General features: G+C 46.8%; 1 protein-coding gene across 6 annotated transcripts in view; it reads right to left on the reverse strand.

Moving 5' to 3' along the window:
• The window catches only part of rcor2 (REST corepressor 2), a 111,894-nt gene that overhangs the window by 33,091 nt on the left and 60,337 nt on the right, over positions 1-18,466 (reverse strand). For all 6 annotated transcript variants that reach the window (XM_063036479.1, XM_063036478.1, XM_063036482.1 and 3 more), the window contains 2 exons: positions 5,525-5,719; positions 5,272-5,328 (listed from right to left, as the gene is read on the reverse strand). In XM_063036479.1, the coding sequence (XP_062892549.1) occupies positions 5,272-5,328; positions 5,525-5,719 (252 nt within the window). The remainder of the gene's footprint in view (positions 1-5,271; positions 5,329-5,524; positions 5,720-18,466) is intronic.

Genomic DNA, 18,466 nt, shown 5'->3' on the forward strand with positions numbered 1-18,466 from the left:
TTCCTGCATTAATCACTCAGAAAATGTGGTCTGATTTTCATCTAAGTCACAATAATAGACAAACACAATCTGCATAAACTAATTAACACACTACTACCCTACAAGAATTGTACTTCTTGTCAAAACTGAGCACCCCATTTAAACAATCACAGTCTTGGTTCAAAACAGTACATGAACCTCTGGAGTAAAGCCTTCTATTAAGGGATTGGACACGCTGGAGGCAGGAAACATGTTCCCGATGTTGGGGAGTCCAGAACCAGAGGCCACAGTTTAAGAATAAGGGGTAGACAATTTAGAATGGAGTTGAGGAAAAACTTTTTCACACAGAGGGTTGTGGTTCTGTGGAATGCTCTGCCTCAGGAGGCAGTGGAGGCCAATTCTCTGGATTCTTTCAGGAAGGAGTTAGATAGAGCTCTTAAAGATAGTGGAGTGAAGGGATATGGGGAGAAGGCAGGAAAAGGGTACTGATTGTGGATGATCAGCCATGATCACACTGAATGGCTGTGCTAGCTCAAAGGGCTGATTGGCCTACTCCTGCACCTATTGCCTATTGTCTACAAAAGCTATTTAGACGATAAGACACAGGAGCAGAATTAGGCCATTTGGTCCATCGAGTCTGCTCTGCCATTCAATCCACAAATTCACCAGCCTCCGGCTAAAGAAATTTCTCTGCATCTGTTTTAAATGGGCACACCTCTATCCTGAGGCAATGCCCTCTTATCCTGGACTGCCCCACCATGGGAAACATCCTTTCCACATCTACTCTATCTAGACTTTTCAACATTCCAAAGGTTTCAATGCGATCCCCCCTTCTTCCTTCTAAGTTCCAACAAGTACAGACCCAGAGCCATCAAACATTCCTATTTGGAGCCAGGCGTTCCAATCAATGAGTTGAGATTGGAGTGTGGGTTGTAGGGGTGCCCTGCCCTATAAAAGAGACACTCACAAATTCAGGTTACTGACAGAACCTGCTTCTCAAGAAATGTCTGTTCATGAGCTCCACGCCTCAATCAAAACAACTTTCAGAGGACCTTCAGAAGAAGAATTGTAGAGATGCATGAAGTTGGAAAAAGACACAAAAGCATTTCTAAAGACCCGAGTGTTCATCAAACCACAGTAAAAGAAGTTGTCTACAAATGGAGGAAACTCAGTGCTGTTGCTACCCTCCCAAGGAGTGGACAGCCTACAAAGATCACAGCAAGAACACAATGTGCAATGCTGGAGGTGAAAAAGAACCCAAGGGTAACAGCAAAAAACCTACAGAGATCTTCAAAACTTGCTAAGGTCTCTGTTCATGTGTCCGCTGTAAGAAAACCACTGAACAAGAATGGTGTTCATGAATGGACACCACAGAGGAAACCTCTGCTCTCCACAAAAATAAATTGTTGCACGTCTCAAGTTTGCAAAAGACCACGTTCTACAATGCTTCTGGGACAATGTTCTGTGGACAGATGAAACAAAAGCTGAACTTTTTGGCAGAAATTTACATTGCTATGTTTGGAGGGAAAAGGGCACTGCACACTAACCCCCAAACCTCACCCCAACTGTGAAGCATGTTGGAAGGAGCATCACGGTTTGGAGCTGCTTTGCTGCCTCAGGGTCTGAACAATTCGCAATCATTGAGGGAACAATTAATTCAAAATTGTATCAAGACATTTTACAGGAGAATGTCAGAGTAGCGGTCTGACATCTGAAGCTTAGTAGCTTGGATGATGCAACAATGATCCCACCACAAGAGTAAATTAACAACAGAATGGAATAAAACGTAAGAAAGTTCGTGTTTTGGAATGGCCAAGTCAGAGTCCAGACCTTAACTTAATTGAGATGCTGTGGCAGGACCTGAAGAGGACTGTTCATGCAAGGCATCCCAGAAATATTGATGAATTGAAAGAGTTTTGTGTGGAGGAATGGTCTAAAATTCCTCCTCGCCATTGTGAAAGTCTGATCAGCAGCTACAGGAACTGTTTGATGGAGGTTATGCTGCTAAAAGAGGTTCTACCAGTTATTAAATACAAGGGTTCACAGACTTTTTCCTGCCTGGACTGTGAATGATTAAACAATGTGTTCAATAAAGACATGAACAGTACAATTGTTTCTGTGTTATTAGTTTAGGCAGATTGTGTTCATCCATTATTGTGGCTTAGATGAAGACCACATTTTATGAGTAATTGATGCAGAAAAATAGGTAACTGCAAAGGATTCACAAACTTTTTCGTGCAACTGTATGTACACGTGAGGCAGATTAAAATGGGCAGGGTAAGATTATAGATGGATTTAGAGATCAGCTCTGTTATTCATACATCGAAGCATACAGTGCAATGTGTTGCTTGATTCAACAACCAACACAGACCAAGGAGGTGTGGAGACAGCCCACAAGTGTCGCTGAGCTTCTGGTGCCAACACAGCATGCTCACAACTTACTAACCCTAACCTGTATGTTGTCTGGAATGCAGGACGCAAACAGAACACCCGGAGGAAACCCACGTAGTTACAGGGAGAGGGTACAGCGATCGTCAGAGCCATGGAGCGTTATACTGATCACATCATTGTGTTAATGACCAGCACAGTCAGAAGATGTGCTGGGGGCAGCCAAGCCTCCCGCACCACCACAGCACGCCCACAACTCACTAACCCTAACCAGTACACCTTTGGAATGTGCGAGGAAACCCACGTGGTCACAGGTGAATGTATAAGCTCCTCACGGAAAACATAAAGCATTATGTCAACTGCTCTGCTACCGTGTGTTGAAATGTGACCGCTTTCAAGCCGTTGTCCTCGTTATGAGCTAGGTTACAGAAGTTTCAGATTCAGATTAATCACATGCACGTTGAAACACGGTGAAACGCGTTGTTTCGCACTCAACCCAAGGAAGCCCGCAAGTGTCTCCACACATTCTGCCCCGAGAACAGCAGCAAAACAAGCCCCGTTCCTCCCTCCCACACGGACAACTCAAAGCCAGGACCAACCTCCGGGCCCCACACACAAAAGCACAAAAACAAACACACACACACACACCCTAAACCGGTGGATTAGCCTTTAACTCACTTCCAGGGATTGGTTATTCTGTATATAAATCACCCTGAACGCCTTGATTAGATCCCGCTCCTGCATATCATATGCAAAGCTCCTGATTAGATTCCAGCCAGCCAGCCACTCCTAACTACTGAAAGAGCCCTGAACCTAACTGGGTCACAGAGAATGCCTCGATCTTGGAACCCAAAGCCGCCCTCCTGGACCTACTGGATTTCAGTAATGAACTGTGTCTTCTCCACTCGTGACTGACTGCTCTGTTTCTAACCCCCCCCCCCCACCACCTCAGAAGAGTCTGCAGGGATTGCGGAGGGGAGGCACTTTGTGAAAGCACGGCTGGGGTCACAGAAGTACAAGGGAGATCCCATTTCCTGAGCTTGGGTTTTTAACCCCTTCAGCTCCCAAATCGCTGTGTTTAGCTTGTGCCTTTTCCCAAGTCAGAAACCAGTCTGTTGAGGGAGAAAATAGTGTAAACAGAGTGAAATTTGATTCGTTCTTGGTTTATGAGGGAGGGAGAGAGGGGTGCGAGGGGGGGGAAGGAGGTGGAGTGAGGGAAGGGAGGGGAGGGAGGGCGGTGATATTAGAGGTTGAGAGGTGGGAAAGAGTTATACAGATGGGGGGAGGGGTTGGATAGTAACGGGGAGAATATGTGCTCACCAACCCTCTCCTGTGAGATGGAAGCATTAAATTTCAGAACAATATTGATGAATAATCAAGTGGCCACAACACAGCAAGCAGCCGTCAGCGTCGGCAGCCCAAGCAAGAACAGGACAGAGGAATACACTGTCAGGAAGTGTACGGCCATGCACTTTGGTAGAAGAAATAAAAGTGTAGACTATTTTCTTAGTGAAGAGAAAATTCAAAAATCTGGGGTGTAAAGGGACTTAGGAGTCCTTGTGCAGAATTCCCTAAAGGTTAACTTGCAGGTTGAGTCGATTGCGAGGAAAGCAAATGCGATGTCAGCATTAATTTCAAGAGGACTAAAATATAAAATATATAATTAAGGATGTAATGTTGGGACTTTGTCAGGCACTGGTGAGGCTGTACAAAGTATTGTGAGCAATTCTGGGTCCTCTACCTAAGAAAGTGCTGACGTTGGAGCGGATTCACAGGAGGTTCAAGAACACGATTCCAGGATTGAAAGACTTGTCACTTGTCACATGAGGAGTGTTTGATGGCTCTGGGCCGGCATTCACTGGAAATCAGAAGAATGGGGGGGGGGGGGAACCTCATTGAAACCTATTGAACGTTGAAAGGTCTCGAAACCTACGGAGAGGACGTTTCCTATGGTGGGGAAAGAGGACATAGCATCAGAATAGAGGGGCGTCCTTTTAGAACAGAGATGAGGAGGAACTTTTTTAGCCAGAAAATGGTGAATGTGTGAAAGTCATTGCCACAGGCTGGTGTGGAGGCCTAGTCTTTAGTTGTATTCAAGACAGTGGTTGATAAATTCTTGATTAGTCGGGGCATGAAGAGATATGGGGAGAAAGCAAGAGATTGGGGCTCAGAGGGGAGGAAAGGATCAGCAATGATGAAATGGCAGAGCAGACTCGATGGGCCAGATGGCCCAATTCTGTTCCTGTATCTTAAGGCCGTATAGACAGAGCACCTGGCAACTGAAGAAAGTCAGAAACTCAAAAGAATAGAGAAAATAAAACTCACAAGGAAGTTATAGGGAAAGGTTGAATAGGTTCTGACTTCATTCCCTGGACCGTAGGAGAAGGGGGGAGATTTGACAGAGGTATACACATTTATGAGGGACGTAGACAGGGTAAACGCAAGCAGGCTTTTTCCAGAGACAAGGGTGAAAGATAAAATATTTAAGGGGAATCTATCTCATTCAGAGGGTGCTGAGAGCTGCCAGTTGAACAGGGTTCGATGGTAACATTTAAGAGAAATTTGGATAAGTACATGGATGGGAGAGGTATCGACAGCTACAGTTGATGGGATACGGTAAAGGGACACCATCTACTAGTACTCTCTGGCTTCTTCCTCAAAACCAATACCTAAAACAATTTACTACCTCATCCTGAATGCCATGCGTCTGAACCACCCCCCCCCCGCACCCGTGCTGTATCTCTGAATATAATTTTTAAAACCACAATAAACACTAGCTGTTTCGCTTCCCACTTGCACCCCGCAGGCCAGGCTGCAGGCCATCCCTGTCTCTGCACTGCTTTCCGCACCATTCGCGAGCTAATTCCTCCCCCACCCCCGTCCCCGCCCCCGCGAGATTCGTACCTGGGTGACACTCCGGCACCACTGCTTGGTAGTCCGATCCAACCCGGATCATGCTGTCTGAAGGGAAAGAGAGCAAGACAAATGTTTACTGGAATAGAGAAAATACTAAGAGAGCAGAGCAGCTGGAGGGAGCGGAGGTAAGAAGGGGCAGTATGGGGGTGTGAGTGGAGGAGAGACGGTGATGGGTGATCAGACAAGAGCAGGCAGGCGGGGGGAGGGTAAGTGAGGGACTGGGTCCGATGGAGGTGCCCACCGTGCAGTCCATGCTGCTCTCGCTTCTTCCACTCGATGGAGAGGACGGACATGGCTGCGTGCGGCTGCTCCTCGTCGCTGCTCTCCTCCTCCTCCGACTCCCGGAGCTGTTGGCTCCCGTTGTTCAGGCCCTTCATCCTGGCTCCCCGGGAGAGTATTCCCGCCGAGCCCGGCTTCTCCATCATCACCGGCATCACTGGCCCAGAGAGGGGGGGGGGGGGAGGAGGAGAGAAAGAGGCAGCCAGTCAGGAGACAGAAGTTTACCGATCCTCCACAGGTTCCCAACCCCATTCCAAACAGGAACTCTGTTCTTTTCCCAGGAAAGTGACTGGAAACTTCCCAGCCATGGCTGAATTCCAAAGTCGAAGTAAATTTATGATCAAAGTCCGCGCACGTCGGTCTGACAGGTCGCATCAACGTCTGGTATGAAGGCTCCCATGCACAGGGTTGGATAAAACTGCAAAGGGTCATAAACTCAGCCAGGCATAGCCTTCCCCACCGTCAAGGACATCAACAAAAAAAAATGGCATCCATCATTAAGGACGTCCAACACGCATGACACTCCCTCTTCTCATTACCACCATCAAGTTGGAGGTACAAGAGCCTGGCGACACAGACTTGACGTTTCAGGAACAGCTTCTTCCCCTCCTCCATCAGATTTCTCAACGTACAATGAACCCATGAACGCTACCTCGCCACCTTTTTGCTCTTTTTTTATGTATTACACTGTACCGCTGCCACACGACATCACATTTCATATCAGAACCGAACCAGGTTCCCAGTCTATCACCTTGAGACTCACTTTCTTGCAGGCATTTACAAGAAAGTAAAGAAATTGAGCTGAATTTATGAAAAACTATACAAAAAGATGGGACAACCAACCAACGTGCAAAAGTAGGCAAACTGTGCAAATAAAAAAAATACTGATAGTGTGTGTTGAAATGAGTCCTCGAAGGCCAGTCTATAGGTTGTGGGATCAGTTCAGTGTTGGGGTGAGTGAAGTTACCCACACCGGTTCAGGAGCCTGATGGCTGAGGGGTAATAACTGTTCCTGAACCCGGTGGTGTGGGTATCAAGGTTCCTGTACGTCCTGTCCAAGGGTAATAGGATTTCTTTGTAGCTAGGAAGTTGAAAGCAGGAATTTTGATTTGCAGTGTCTGTGGAGAAAGACAGATGGTCGAGGGGTGGATATACGACCCTTTTCAAGTTCAAGTTTAATCATCATTCAACCATACATAGTTATGAAGAGCACTGCATACACAGAACCCTTAGTATTATTAAGGTTCCCACCCATCCATCCAGCATCCTCTTTGATTTTCTACCATCAGGCAGGAGACTCCGATGCATAAAAACAAAAACAGTCAGGATGAGAAACAGTTCCTTCCCTCAGGCCATGAGGCTTCTGAACTCCCTGCCACATCGCATTCGAAGTGTCACCAGATAATTTGCACTGTACCCTACAATATTTAAATTTATGACTTTACTTTGTTCACATGCAATTCATTTGTACATTTAATTCTTACTTTCCTGAGTTACTGTGTGTCATGTGTACTCTCTTGGTTCGGAGAAACGTCATCTCGTTTGACAGTATACGTGTATACAGTTAAATGACAATAGACTTGACTTAAATAGAGCCAAACAGTGTCCCTCCAGCACCAAGGTGCAAGACACAGCACCAACAGTCACCCACACCAAAGGCAGGTATAATTACGATAGCGGAACACTAAAAATGTATCCCAACTCCCTGACTGTCACATCCCATAGATTGATGGTGCGTGGGATGTTGTCCTTTTCCTCAAGTTCCTGAAGCAGCCTGCTTCTCGCTCCAGAATCCAACATGTGCAGTCTCCCACGCCTCCATTCTGATCTAAACGCCAGACTTATCGGATGCAACAGTTTTGATACATGGGAAAGGAGGTGTAAACGCTTTCCACAGCCTTGGGAAATCAGCCAACTTAATCAAAGACTCCTCCCACTCCAGTCACCCACTCTCCTCTCACCCCCCCACTCCCCTTTCCATCGGGCAGAAAGTACAAAGGCTAGAGAACACGCACCAGCAGGCTCAAGGACAGCTCTGACCCACTGCTACCAGATGCTCGAACGGTCCTCTCATACAATAAAGATGAACCCTTGATCTCTTCAGTCCATCTCACGGTGACCCTTGCACTTTATCTACCTGTAATGCACTCTCTTGGTAAAGGATTAACTTTGTCACGAGCACGTGTAAACCTACAGTGAAATGTTTAGCTTGTGTTAACAACAAACACAGACCGAGGATGTGCTGGGAGAAGCCCGCAAGTGTCACCACGCATCCAGTGTCAACGTAGCATCCCCACAACTCACTACTGGGACACCCACATGGTCACAGAGAGAACGTACAAACTCGTTCAGCAGGATTCGAATCCCAGTCTTTTGCTAAGCGCTACACTACTGAGCCACCCTAATAACTCCCTGTAATTTCACTCTGCAGCCTCTTTCCCCTTTGTGTTCCCTGAATGGGCACAACACTATCACAACTCAGGACACGGGAATTGTTTGCTCAATTCCCACGTCCTCTGCAAGAAAGTTGGTTCATTCTTCCTGTGACCGCATGGGTTTCATCCGGGTACCCTGGTTTCCTCCCACAGTCCAAAGACATACCGGTTAGTAGGTTAGTTGGTCTTTGCAAATTGTCCCGTGATTAGGCTAGGGTTAAATCGGTGGGTTGCTAGACAGTGTGGCTCAGTGGGTCGGACAGGTCTGTTCTGCATCTCTGAATTGAACTAAATCAATTATGTACAAAAGTATGGAATGCTCTGTCCAGATAGCACACAAATAAGAGCTTTTCCATGTACAGAACTGTGCAAAAGGCTTAGGCATATATAATAACATTCTGTAAAGTGTGAGCATGTGGCCAAGTGGTTAAGGCATTGGACTAGCTACCTGAAGGTCGTGAGCTCGAGCCCCAGCCGAGGGAACGTGTTGTGTCCTTGAGCAAGGCACTTAATCACACATTGCTCTGCGATGACACCGGTGCCAAGCTGTATGGGTTCTAATGCCCTTCCCTTGGACATCATTGGTGTCGTGGAGAGGGGAGACTTGCAGCATGGGCAACTGCTGGTCTTCCACACAACCTTGCCCAGGCCTGCGCCCTGGAGAGTGAAGACTTTCCAGGCGCAGATCCATGGTCTCGCAAGACTAATGGATGCCATTATCTGGAAAGCGAGGATGCTTTCAAAAGTAATGAAAAGTTTCTCAATATCAAAAATTTACTATAAAGAGCTGTCAACAGTAAAAAAAAATAAATCAGATCAGTATTTGGTGTGACTATCCCTTGCCTTCAAAACTGCATCAATTCTCTTTGGTACTTCCACAATACGCTGGAGGAACTCAGCCAGAAACGCTGACTGTTTGTTTCCACGGATGCTGCCCGACCTGCTGAGTCCCTCCAGCGTGTTGTGCCTGTTGCCTTGACCCCAGCATCTGCAGAGTATTTTGTATTTACTCTTTGGTACTTCCCTTTTCAAGGTGGCTGGGAGTCCTGTCAGAGTCCATAATCTACAGCTACTCAAACCGTGGTTTTTCACGGCAGTGGATTCCCATTCTTGGGGTTCGCCGAGTGGCCCAGCATTTTTCGATATCTCCAGGAGGACGTGTGACCCTGCGGATGACTCGATTCCTCACCGGTGTTGCCGACTGAAACGCCCCTGATGGTGTTGTGTGATGGATGAGAATCTGCTTGTACTTCCCAGCGCTGAAGATTCCATTAATCCTGACCAGATCACCAACTCCATTTGCAGAAATGCAGCCCTAAACATGCAGGGAACCTCACTGTTGGCTGCAGACACTCGTCCATGTAGCGCTCTCTTCTATGGACAAACTGCCTCTTACCGGAGCCAAAATTTCAGATTTTGAGTTGTCAATACAGAGCATCTGCTGCCCTTTGGACAGCGCCCCAGTCCTTCTGTTTTTGGATGTAGGCGAATCTCTTGGCTTTGTTCACTTTGGCTCTTTAGCAACAACTCTTCCATGAAGACCACTTCTGACAAGACTTCACTGGACTGTTGAGGTCCACTGGACTCCAGTGGTTCCGAGCTGATAGCAGTACAGCACTTCTTCCAATTTAGAAGATACGCCTAGTTTGATGTATCTCTCATCTGCTGTACTCAGTTTTCACGGCATTTCTGGTTCTCAACCCTGTCCGTTTTAACAGAATACATTTCTCTATAACATTTAATTTTTTTTTCTTGGAAAATGAATATTCAGTAATCTAAAACTTGCTCTTTTCTACTGACACACTAATAAGACCAGAAGTAGGCCATTCAGTCCATCGAGTCTTCTCCGTCATTCAATCATGAGCTGATCCAATTTTTCCAGTGACCCCCTACTCCCCTGCTTTTACCCCATACCCTTTGATGCCCTGGCTAATCAAGGACCTATCAATCTCTGCCTTAAATGCACCCAATGACTTGGCCTCCACAGCTGCTTGTGGCAACGAATTCCACAGATTTACCACCCTTTGACTAAAGTAATTTCTCCACATCTGTTCTAAATGGACGTCCTTCAATCCTGAAGTTGTGCCCTCTTGTCCTAGACTCCCCTACCATGGGAAATAACTTTGTCATATCTGATCTGTTCAGGCCTTTTAACATTTGGAATGTTTCTATGAGATTCCCCCCTCATTCTCCTGAACTCCAGGGAATACAGCCCAAGAGCTGACAGACATTCCTCATACGGTAACCCTTTCATTCCTGGAATCATTCTTGTGAATCTTCTCTAAACCCTCTCCAATGTCAGTATATCCTTTCGAAAATAAGGAGCCCAAAACTGCACACAACACTCCAAGTGAGGTCTCATGAGCGCCTTATAGAGCCTCAACATCACATCCCTGCTCTTATATTCTATACCTCTAGGAACGAATGCCACCATTGCATTTGCCTTCTTCACCACCGATTCAACCTGGAGGTTACCCTTAGGGTATCCTGCACAAGGACTCCCAAGTCCCTTTGCATCTCTGCATTTTGAATTCTCTCCCCATCTAAATAATAGTTTGCCCATTTATTTCTTCTACCAAAGTGCACAACCATATGCTTTCCAACATTGTATTTCATTTGTCACTTCTTTGCCCATTTCCCTAAACTATCTAAGTCTCTCTGCAGGCTCTCTGTTTCCTCAATGCTATCCACTCCTTCACCTATCTTTGTATCATTGGCAAATTTAGCCACAAATCCATTAATCCCAAAGTCCAAATCATTGACATACATTGTAAAAAGCAGCGGTCCTGACACTGACCCCTGTGGAACTCCACTGGTAACCAGCAGCCAGCCACCCACTCTCTGCCGATCAGCCAATGCTCCACCCATGCTAGTAACTTCCCTGTAATTCCATATGATCTTATCTTGCTAAGCAGTCTCATATGCGGCACCTTGTCAAAGGCCTTCTGAAAATCCAAGTACACCAAATCTACTGCATCTCCTTTGTCTAACTTGCTTGTAATTTCCTCAAAAAATTGCAGGTGCTTAGGCAGGAAACCATGCTGGCTTTGGCCTATCTTGTCATGTGCCCCCAGGTATTCCGTAATCTCATCCCTAACAATCGATTCCAACAACTTCCTAACCACTAATGTCAGGCTAACAGGTCTATGGTTTCCTTTCTGCTGTCTCCCACCTTTCTTAAATAGCGGAGTAACACTTGCAATTTTCCAGTCATTGGGTACAATGCCAGAATCTATTGACTCTTGAAAGATCATTGTTAATGCCTCCGCAATCTCTCCAGCTACTTCCTTCAGAACTTGAGGGTGCATTCCATCAGGTCCAGGGAGATTTATCCACCCTTAGACCATTAAGCTTCCTGAGCACCTTCTCAGTCATAATTTTCACTGCACATACTTCACTTCCCTGATACCCTTAAATGTCCAGTATACTGCAGATGTCTTCCACTGTGAAGACTGATGCAGAATATGCATTCAGTTCCTCTGCCATCTCTGCGTCTCTCATTACAATATCTCCAGCATCATTTTCTATTGGTCCCATATCTACCATCAACTCTCTTTTACCCTTCATATACTTAAAAAAGCTTTTAGTATCTTCTTTGATGTTAGTCGCCAGCTTCCTTTCATAATTCATCTTTTCCTTCCTAATAACCTTCTTAGTTTCCTTCTGCAGGTTTTTAAAAAGCTTTCCAATCCTCTATCTTCCCACTAGCTTTGGCTTCCTTGTATGCCCTCTCTTTTGCCTTTACTTGGCTCTGACATCACTAGTGTTCTTCCATTCAAAAATGTCTTATTTGGAATATATCTGTCTTGCACTTCCCTCATTTTTCGCAGAAACTCCAGCCATTGCTGCTCTGCTGTCCTTCCTGCGAATGTCCCTTTCCAGTCAACCTTGGCCAGTTCCCCTCTCCTGCCATTGTAATTTCCTTTATTCCACTGAAATACTGACACATTGGAATTTAGTTTCTCCTCAAATTTCAAAGTAAACTCGATCATATTGTGATCACTGTTCCCTAAGGGTTCCTTAACCTCAAGCTCTCTTATCACCTCCATATCATTGCACAACACCCAATCCAGCACAGCCGATCCCCTAATGGGCTCAACAACAAGCTGTTCTAAAAAGCCATCCCTTAAGACATTCTACAAATTCTCCTCTTGAGATCCAGCGCTGGCCTGGTTTTCCAAATCCACTTTCATGTTAAAATCCCCAACAATTATCATGACATTGCCCTTCTGACACACCTTTTCTATCTCCTGCTGTAATTTGTAATCAACAGCCCGGCTGCTGTTTGGAGGCCTGTATACAACTGCCATTAGGGTCCTTTTACCCCTGCATTTCTTAACTCAATCCATAGAGACTCTACACCTGATCCTATGCCATTCCTTTCTAACGATTTAATGCAAAAGACAAAAAATAAAAATCTGAAACAAAATTTATATTAAATAACTTAGGGTGCCTAAGACTTTTGCACAGTTCTCTATCCCGGTACCAACAATAATAATAAACAGATTCTGAAAATCTCCACTACTGGAATCTCTAAGACCATGAGCAGAATTAAGCCATTTGGCCCATCGAGTCTACCCCATTTCATCATGGCTGATCCATTTTCCCTCTCAGCCCCAATCTCCTGCCTTCTGCCTGTATCCCTTCATGCCCTGACCAATCACGAATCTATAAAGCTCTGCCTTAAATATACCCACAGACGTGGTCTCCACAGCTGTCCGTGGCAAAGAATTCCACAGATTCACCACTGTCTGGCAAAAGAAATTCCTCCTCATCTCTGTTCTAAAAAGATGAGGCTGTGCCCTCTGGTCTTACTCTCTCCCACTAAAGGAAACGTCCTCTTCACATCCACTCTATCGAGGCCTTTCACCATTCGCTAGGTTTCAATGAGGTCACCCCTCATCTTTCTGAACTCTACTGAATACAGGCCAAGAGTCATTAAAACGCTCTTCAAATGACAAGCCATTCAATTCTGGAATCATCTTTGTGAACCTACTTTGAATCCTCTCCAGGGTCAGCACATCCCTTCTCAGACTAGAGGCCCAAAGCTGCTCTCGATACTCCAAGTGAGGCCTCACCAGTGCTTTATCACATCACATCTTTGATTTATATTCCAATCCGCTTGAAATGAATGCTAACATCGCACTTCCCTTCCTCACCAGAGACTCAACCTGCAAATTAACCTCTAGGGAATCCTGCGCAAGGACTCCCAAGTCACTTTGCACCTCAGATTTTTGAATTTTCACTCCATTTAGAAAAAAAGTCTACCCTTTTATTTCTTCCACAGTACCGGGAAGTGCATACACTTCCCCACACTGTATTCCATCTGCCACTTCTTTGTCCAATTCTCCTAATCTGTCTAAGTCCAGCTGTAGCCTCTCTGCTTCCTCAACGCTATCTGCCGCTCCACATTGTCCACAAATTTTGCCACAAAGCCATCAATTCCCTCATCCAAGTCATTGATATAGAACGTAAAAAGAAATGAATCTGTTTTACTGTTCAGGTGGAAGTTCACCACAATCACCCCATCAAGGCTAATATGGGCTTTTGAGCTGTCCTGGTGCAGAAGGCAAGATCCAAAGGACACTGAGTGTTTACGGTGCCAACAAAGACCCAGGCCAACCATCAGTCCTATAGCAGAGCGAGAGGATGCAAACATCCCACGGGCAGTGGCCTAAATCAGAATCGGGTTTAACATCACCGGTGTATGTCAGGAAATACATTGTTTTGCCGTAACAGTACTTTGCAATACACAAAAACTCTAAATAACAATAACGTACAGTATAACAATTAAATTAGTGCAAAAAGAAAGCGAGGTAGTGCTCATAGGTTCACTGTCCATTCAGAAATCGGAGAGTGGAGGGGAAGAAGCTGTTCCTAAAACATCTTCAGGCTCCTGCAGCAATGAGAAGAGGACATATCCTGGATGATGGGGGTCCTTAATGATGGATGCTGTCTTTCTGAGGCATCACCTTCTGAAGAGTCAGACTAAGTGGGTTTCACACAGCCTACCACTGTGAGGATTCACTGCGATGCTTACAATCACCACGTTGATTATCACTGACAAATTTACTTCCAGCACGGTAACAGGCTTTTCTGGCCCAATGAGCCCGCGATACCCAATTCAACCCAGATGGCCAATTAATCCACTAACCCGTATGTCTCTGGAATGTGCGAGGAAACAGCACCCAGAGGAAACCTAAGCAGTCACAGGGAATGAAAGTACAAACTTCTCATAGTGAGTGGTATGGTTTTCGAGTGTTACTTTAACCTCTGATTGAAGCCCCTTCACTGATGAAGATTAAGGGAATGTGGAGGGTGGGGGGGGGGGTTCCCTGATTTGGTTGCAACAGCAGCAAAACTGAACCCAGGTCACCGGTACCACCAGCCCCTGTGCTATTGTGCTGCCATGAAATTTCTTTTGCAACTGCAGCATAGTGCTATACTTTAAGACGTTACCACAAGTTACAAAAAGATTAAGGTAGAGCAGTGGATGTAGTGTATATGGATTTCAGTAAAGCACTTGATAAGGTTCCCCATGCAAGGCTCATTCAGAAAGTAATGAAGCATGGGATCCGAGGAGACCTTGCTTTGTGGATCCAGAATTGGCTTGCCCACAGAAGGGTGGTTGTAGAGGGTTCATATTTTACACGGAGGTTGGTCACCAGTGGTGTTCCACAGGGATCTGTTCTGGGACCCACCCCCCTTTGTGATTTTTATAAATAACCTGGACGAGGAAGAAGGGTGGGTTAGTAAATCTGCTCAAGACACAATGGTTGGGGGTGTTGTGGATAGTCATAGTCATACTTTATTGATCCCGGGGGAAATTGGATAGACTGGAGGGTTGTCAAGAGGTTACAGCCGGACATCGATAGGATGCAAAACTGGGCTGAGAAGTGGCAGATGGAGTTCAACCCAGGCAAGTGTGAAGTGGTTCATTCAGTAGGTCAAGTTTGAAGACAGAATATAGTAAGGCTCTTGGCAGTGTTGAGGATCAGAGAGATCTTGGGGTCCATGTCCATAGGACACTCAAAGCTGTTATGCAGGTTGACAGTGTTGTTAAGAAGGTGTATGGTGTGATGGCCTTCATCAACCGTGGGATTGAGTTTAAGAGGCATGAGGTAATGTTACAGCTGTATAGGACCCTGGTCAGGCCCCACTTGGAGTACTGTGTTCATTTCTGGTCACCTCACTACAGAAAGGATATAGAAACTATAGAATGGGTGCAGAGAAGATTTACAAGGATGTTGCTTGGATTGGAGAGAGTGCCTTATGAGAATAGGTTGAGTGAACTTGGCCTTTTCTCCTTAGAGCGACAGAGGATCAGAGGTGAGGTGACCTGATGGAGGTGTATAAGATGATGAGAGGCATTGATCGTGTGGATAGCCAGAGGCTTTTTCCCAGGGCTGAAAGGGCTAACATGAGGGGGGATAGTTTTAAGGTGCTTGGAAGTAGGTACAAGGGGGACATCAGAGGTAAGTTTTTCACACAGTGAGTGGTGGGTGTGTGGAATGCACTGCCTGCAACGGATACAATAGGGCCTATTAAGAGACTCTTAGATAAGAACACAGAGCTTAGAAAAATGAAGGGCTATGCGCTAGGAAATTCTACGCCGTTTCCACAGTAGGTTACATGGTTGGCACAACATTATGGGCCAAAGGGCCTGTAATTTGCTGTAAATTTCTATGGTTTACGGACGTATTAAAAAAAAACAAATAGTGCAAAACTACAGAGATGTGAGGTAATAGTCATTGACCACAGAGAGGAAGAGGCTGCCACCAAAGAATGAATTTCACAACATTCTGTACGTCACTGGCAATATCATTGATTCTGATGTCCAAAATCAATCCCGGGACACTAGAACCAGACATCGGGCACCACCCACCACTGGGCACCAGTCGGAATCTGTGGAATTCATTGCAGAGGCTGGCTGGCTCTTGATTGAGAAGCAGGTTCAGGGGGTAAATGGGAAGGAGGTTTAAAAAAATTGAATGGTGAAGCAATTGTGTGATGGGCCAAATGGCCTAATTCATCTCATATACCCCAACACACACACACACAGAAGCGCCTCCCTTTCTATCTCTGATTTAACAGACCCTGGACCAACTCACTCAGAGAACAACCTCTTCCTACTGAATCACCATCACACCTCCCCCTACTGACCAAGGTGGCAGTGTCTGTTCAGGGACGGGGTTGAGGAGGTGGGGGGGGGTCACAGGAAGGAACTGCTTCCTGGAGCGCCTATGAATTGACACATCGCAGCTGGTGGGAAGGAGGTGGTGTACCGCCTGTGGCTTCAGGCGTGGTGGGGGGGGCGGGGGGAGAGAAAGAGAAGCAAAAACAGTCAGCTTCACACACAGAGGGGAGGATGGTAGGAGTATGAGGAGGTGGGTGCCAGGGAGGGTAACGAGAAGGAAAAGGGGCGGGGGGGTGGGGGAAAGATTAAATGACTCATTCCTGTATCTCAGCAGCTAAATCCCCCGAGGCTACCTCCTTGAAAAATCAGTTCTGTGGCTTCCTGAGGTTGGGAAGGACAAAAAACAACACCGGTATTGACAGACAGCAAATAATCCCTGGCGAAGGAGCGAAAACCACCTTTGAATTACAGCCAACTCGGTCAGCGCTGGTAAGATTCCTCACACAAAGGGGTCCCGAGTCGTGGGGCACCCGAGGAGATTTTGAGACACAGATTTTTAACTGGGGATGCCGGCGGAAAAGGTGGGCATATCGAGTTGAGATTCAGATCAGCGGAGACCTCACGGAAACACTCCCCTCCCAGCTAGCTGTCACACTACAATTAGCCGAGGGACAGAGAGTCCTCTAGCACTAGATAGAACAGATGTGAGTGGTAGGGATTACAAACAACCTCTGTTAATGCCTTAAAGAGACGTCCTCGTGCAGATGAACACAAAGCACGTCTCACTGGGAGGCCAGAGCTCTGCATCAACACCCCTGCCAGGTTCTGTCACCGACCAGACGACCCGTCTCCCCTTCCCCCTACCTCTGAAGCCGATATACATTCCAGACTCTGCATACACTTGCCCTGCGGAGGAGGCAGGTTACAGCGCTCTGTCCCAGTCCTGGGCTGCTTGCGGTTCATGGCCCCCCCCCCCGGCCGTGTTTCTAACAGAGCAGAGGCACCATCGTGGACTCCAAGGAGCCCAGAGAGCATGACAATCTCCAGCCGAGTGGCTTCCCCTCCCTTTCAGAGACACATGGAACTCGGTTCCCGAGGTTTGAGGCACAAATCAACACCAACGCCTCAAAACTGCGTCCAAAAAAACTCCATCGAATACCCTTCCCTTCCAAACCCCACATCCAAACAGTATCCAATACCCTCCCCTTCCAAACCCCACAACCAGTGTCCAATACCCCATTCCAAATCCCACATCCAAACAGTGTCCAATACCCTCCCCTTCCAAACCCCACATCCAGTGTCCAATACCCCCTTCCAAACCCCACATCCAAACAGTGTCCAATACCCTCCCCTTCCAAACCCCACAACCAGTGTCCAATACCCCCCTTCCAAATCCCACATCCAAACAGTATCCAATACCCTCCCCTTCCAAACCCCACAACCAGTGTCCAATACCCCCCTTCCAAACCCCACATCCAGTGTCCAATACCCCCTTCCAAACCCCACATCCAAACAGTGTCCAATACCCTCCCCTTCCAAAACCCACATCCAGTGTCCAATACCCCCTCCCAAACCCCACATCCAGTGTCCAATACCCCCTTCCAAACCCCACATCCAAACAGTGTCCAATACCCTCCCCTTCCAAACCCCACATCCAGTGTCCAATACCCCCCTTCCAAACCCCACATCCAAACAGTGTCCAATACCCTCCCCTTCCAAACCCCACACCCAGTGTCCAATACCCCCTCCCAAACCCCACATCCAGTGTCCAATACCCCCTTCCAAACCCCACATCCAAACAGTGTCCAATACCCTCCCCTTCCAAACCCCACATCCAGTGTCCAATACCCTCCCCTTCCAAACCCCACATCCAGTGTCCAATACCCCCCTTCCAAACCCCACATCCAGGGCCCAATACCCCCTTCCAAACCCCACATCCAGTGTCCAATACCCCCCTTCCAAACCCCACATCCAGTGCCCAATACCCCCTTCCAAACCCCACATCCAGTGTCCAATACTCCCTTCCAAACCCCACATCCAAACAGTGTCCAATACCCTCCCCTTCCAAACCCCACATCCAAACAGTGTCCAATACCCTCCCTTTCCAAACCCCACATCCAGTGCCCAATACCCCCGTCCAAACCCCACATCCAAACAGGGTCCAATACACTCCACTTCCAAACCCCACATTGTGTCCAATAGCCCCCTCCAAACCCCACATCCAGTGTCCAATACCCCCTTCCAAACCCCACATCCAGTGTCCAATACCCTCCCCTTCCAAAACCCACATCCAGTGTCCAATACCCCCTTCCAAACCCCACATCCAGTGTCC

The sequence above is a fragment of the Mobula hypostoma genome, chromosome 30, assembly GCF_963921235.1.
Source record: "Mobula hypostoma chromosome 30, sMobHyp1.1, whole genome shotgun sequence".
Classification (NCBI taxonomy): Eukaryota; Metazoa; Chordata; class Chondrichthyes; order Myliobatiformes; family Myliobatidae; genus Mobula; species Mobula hypostoma.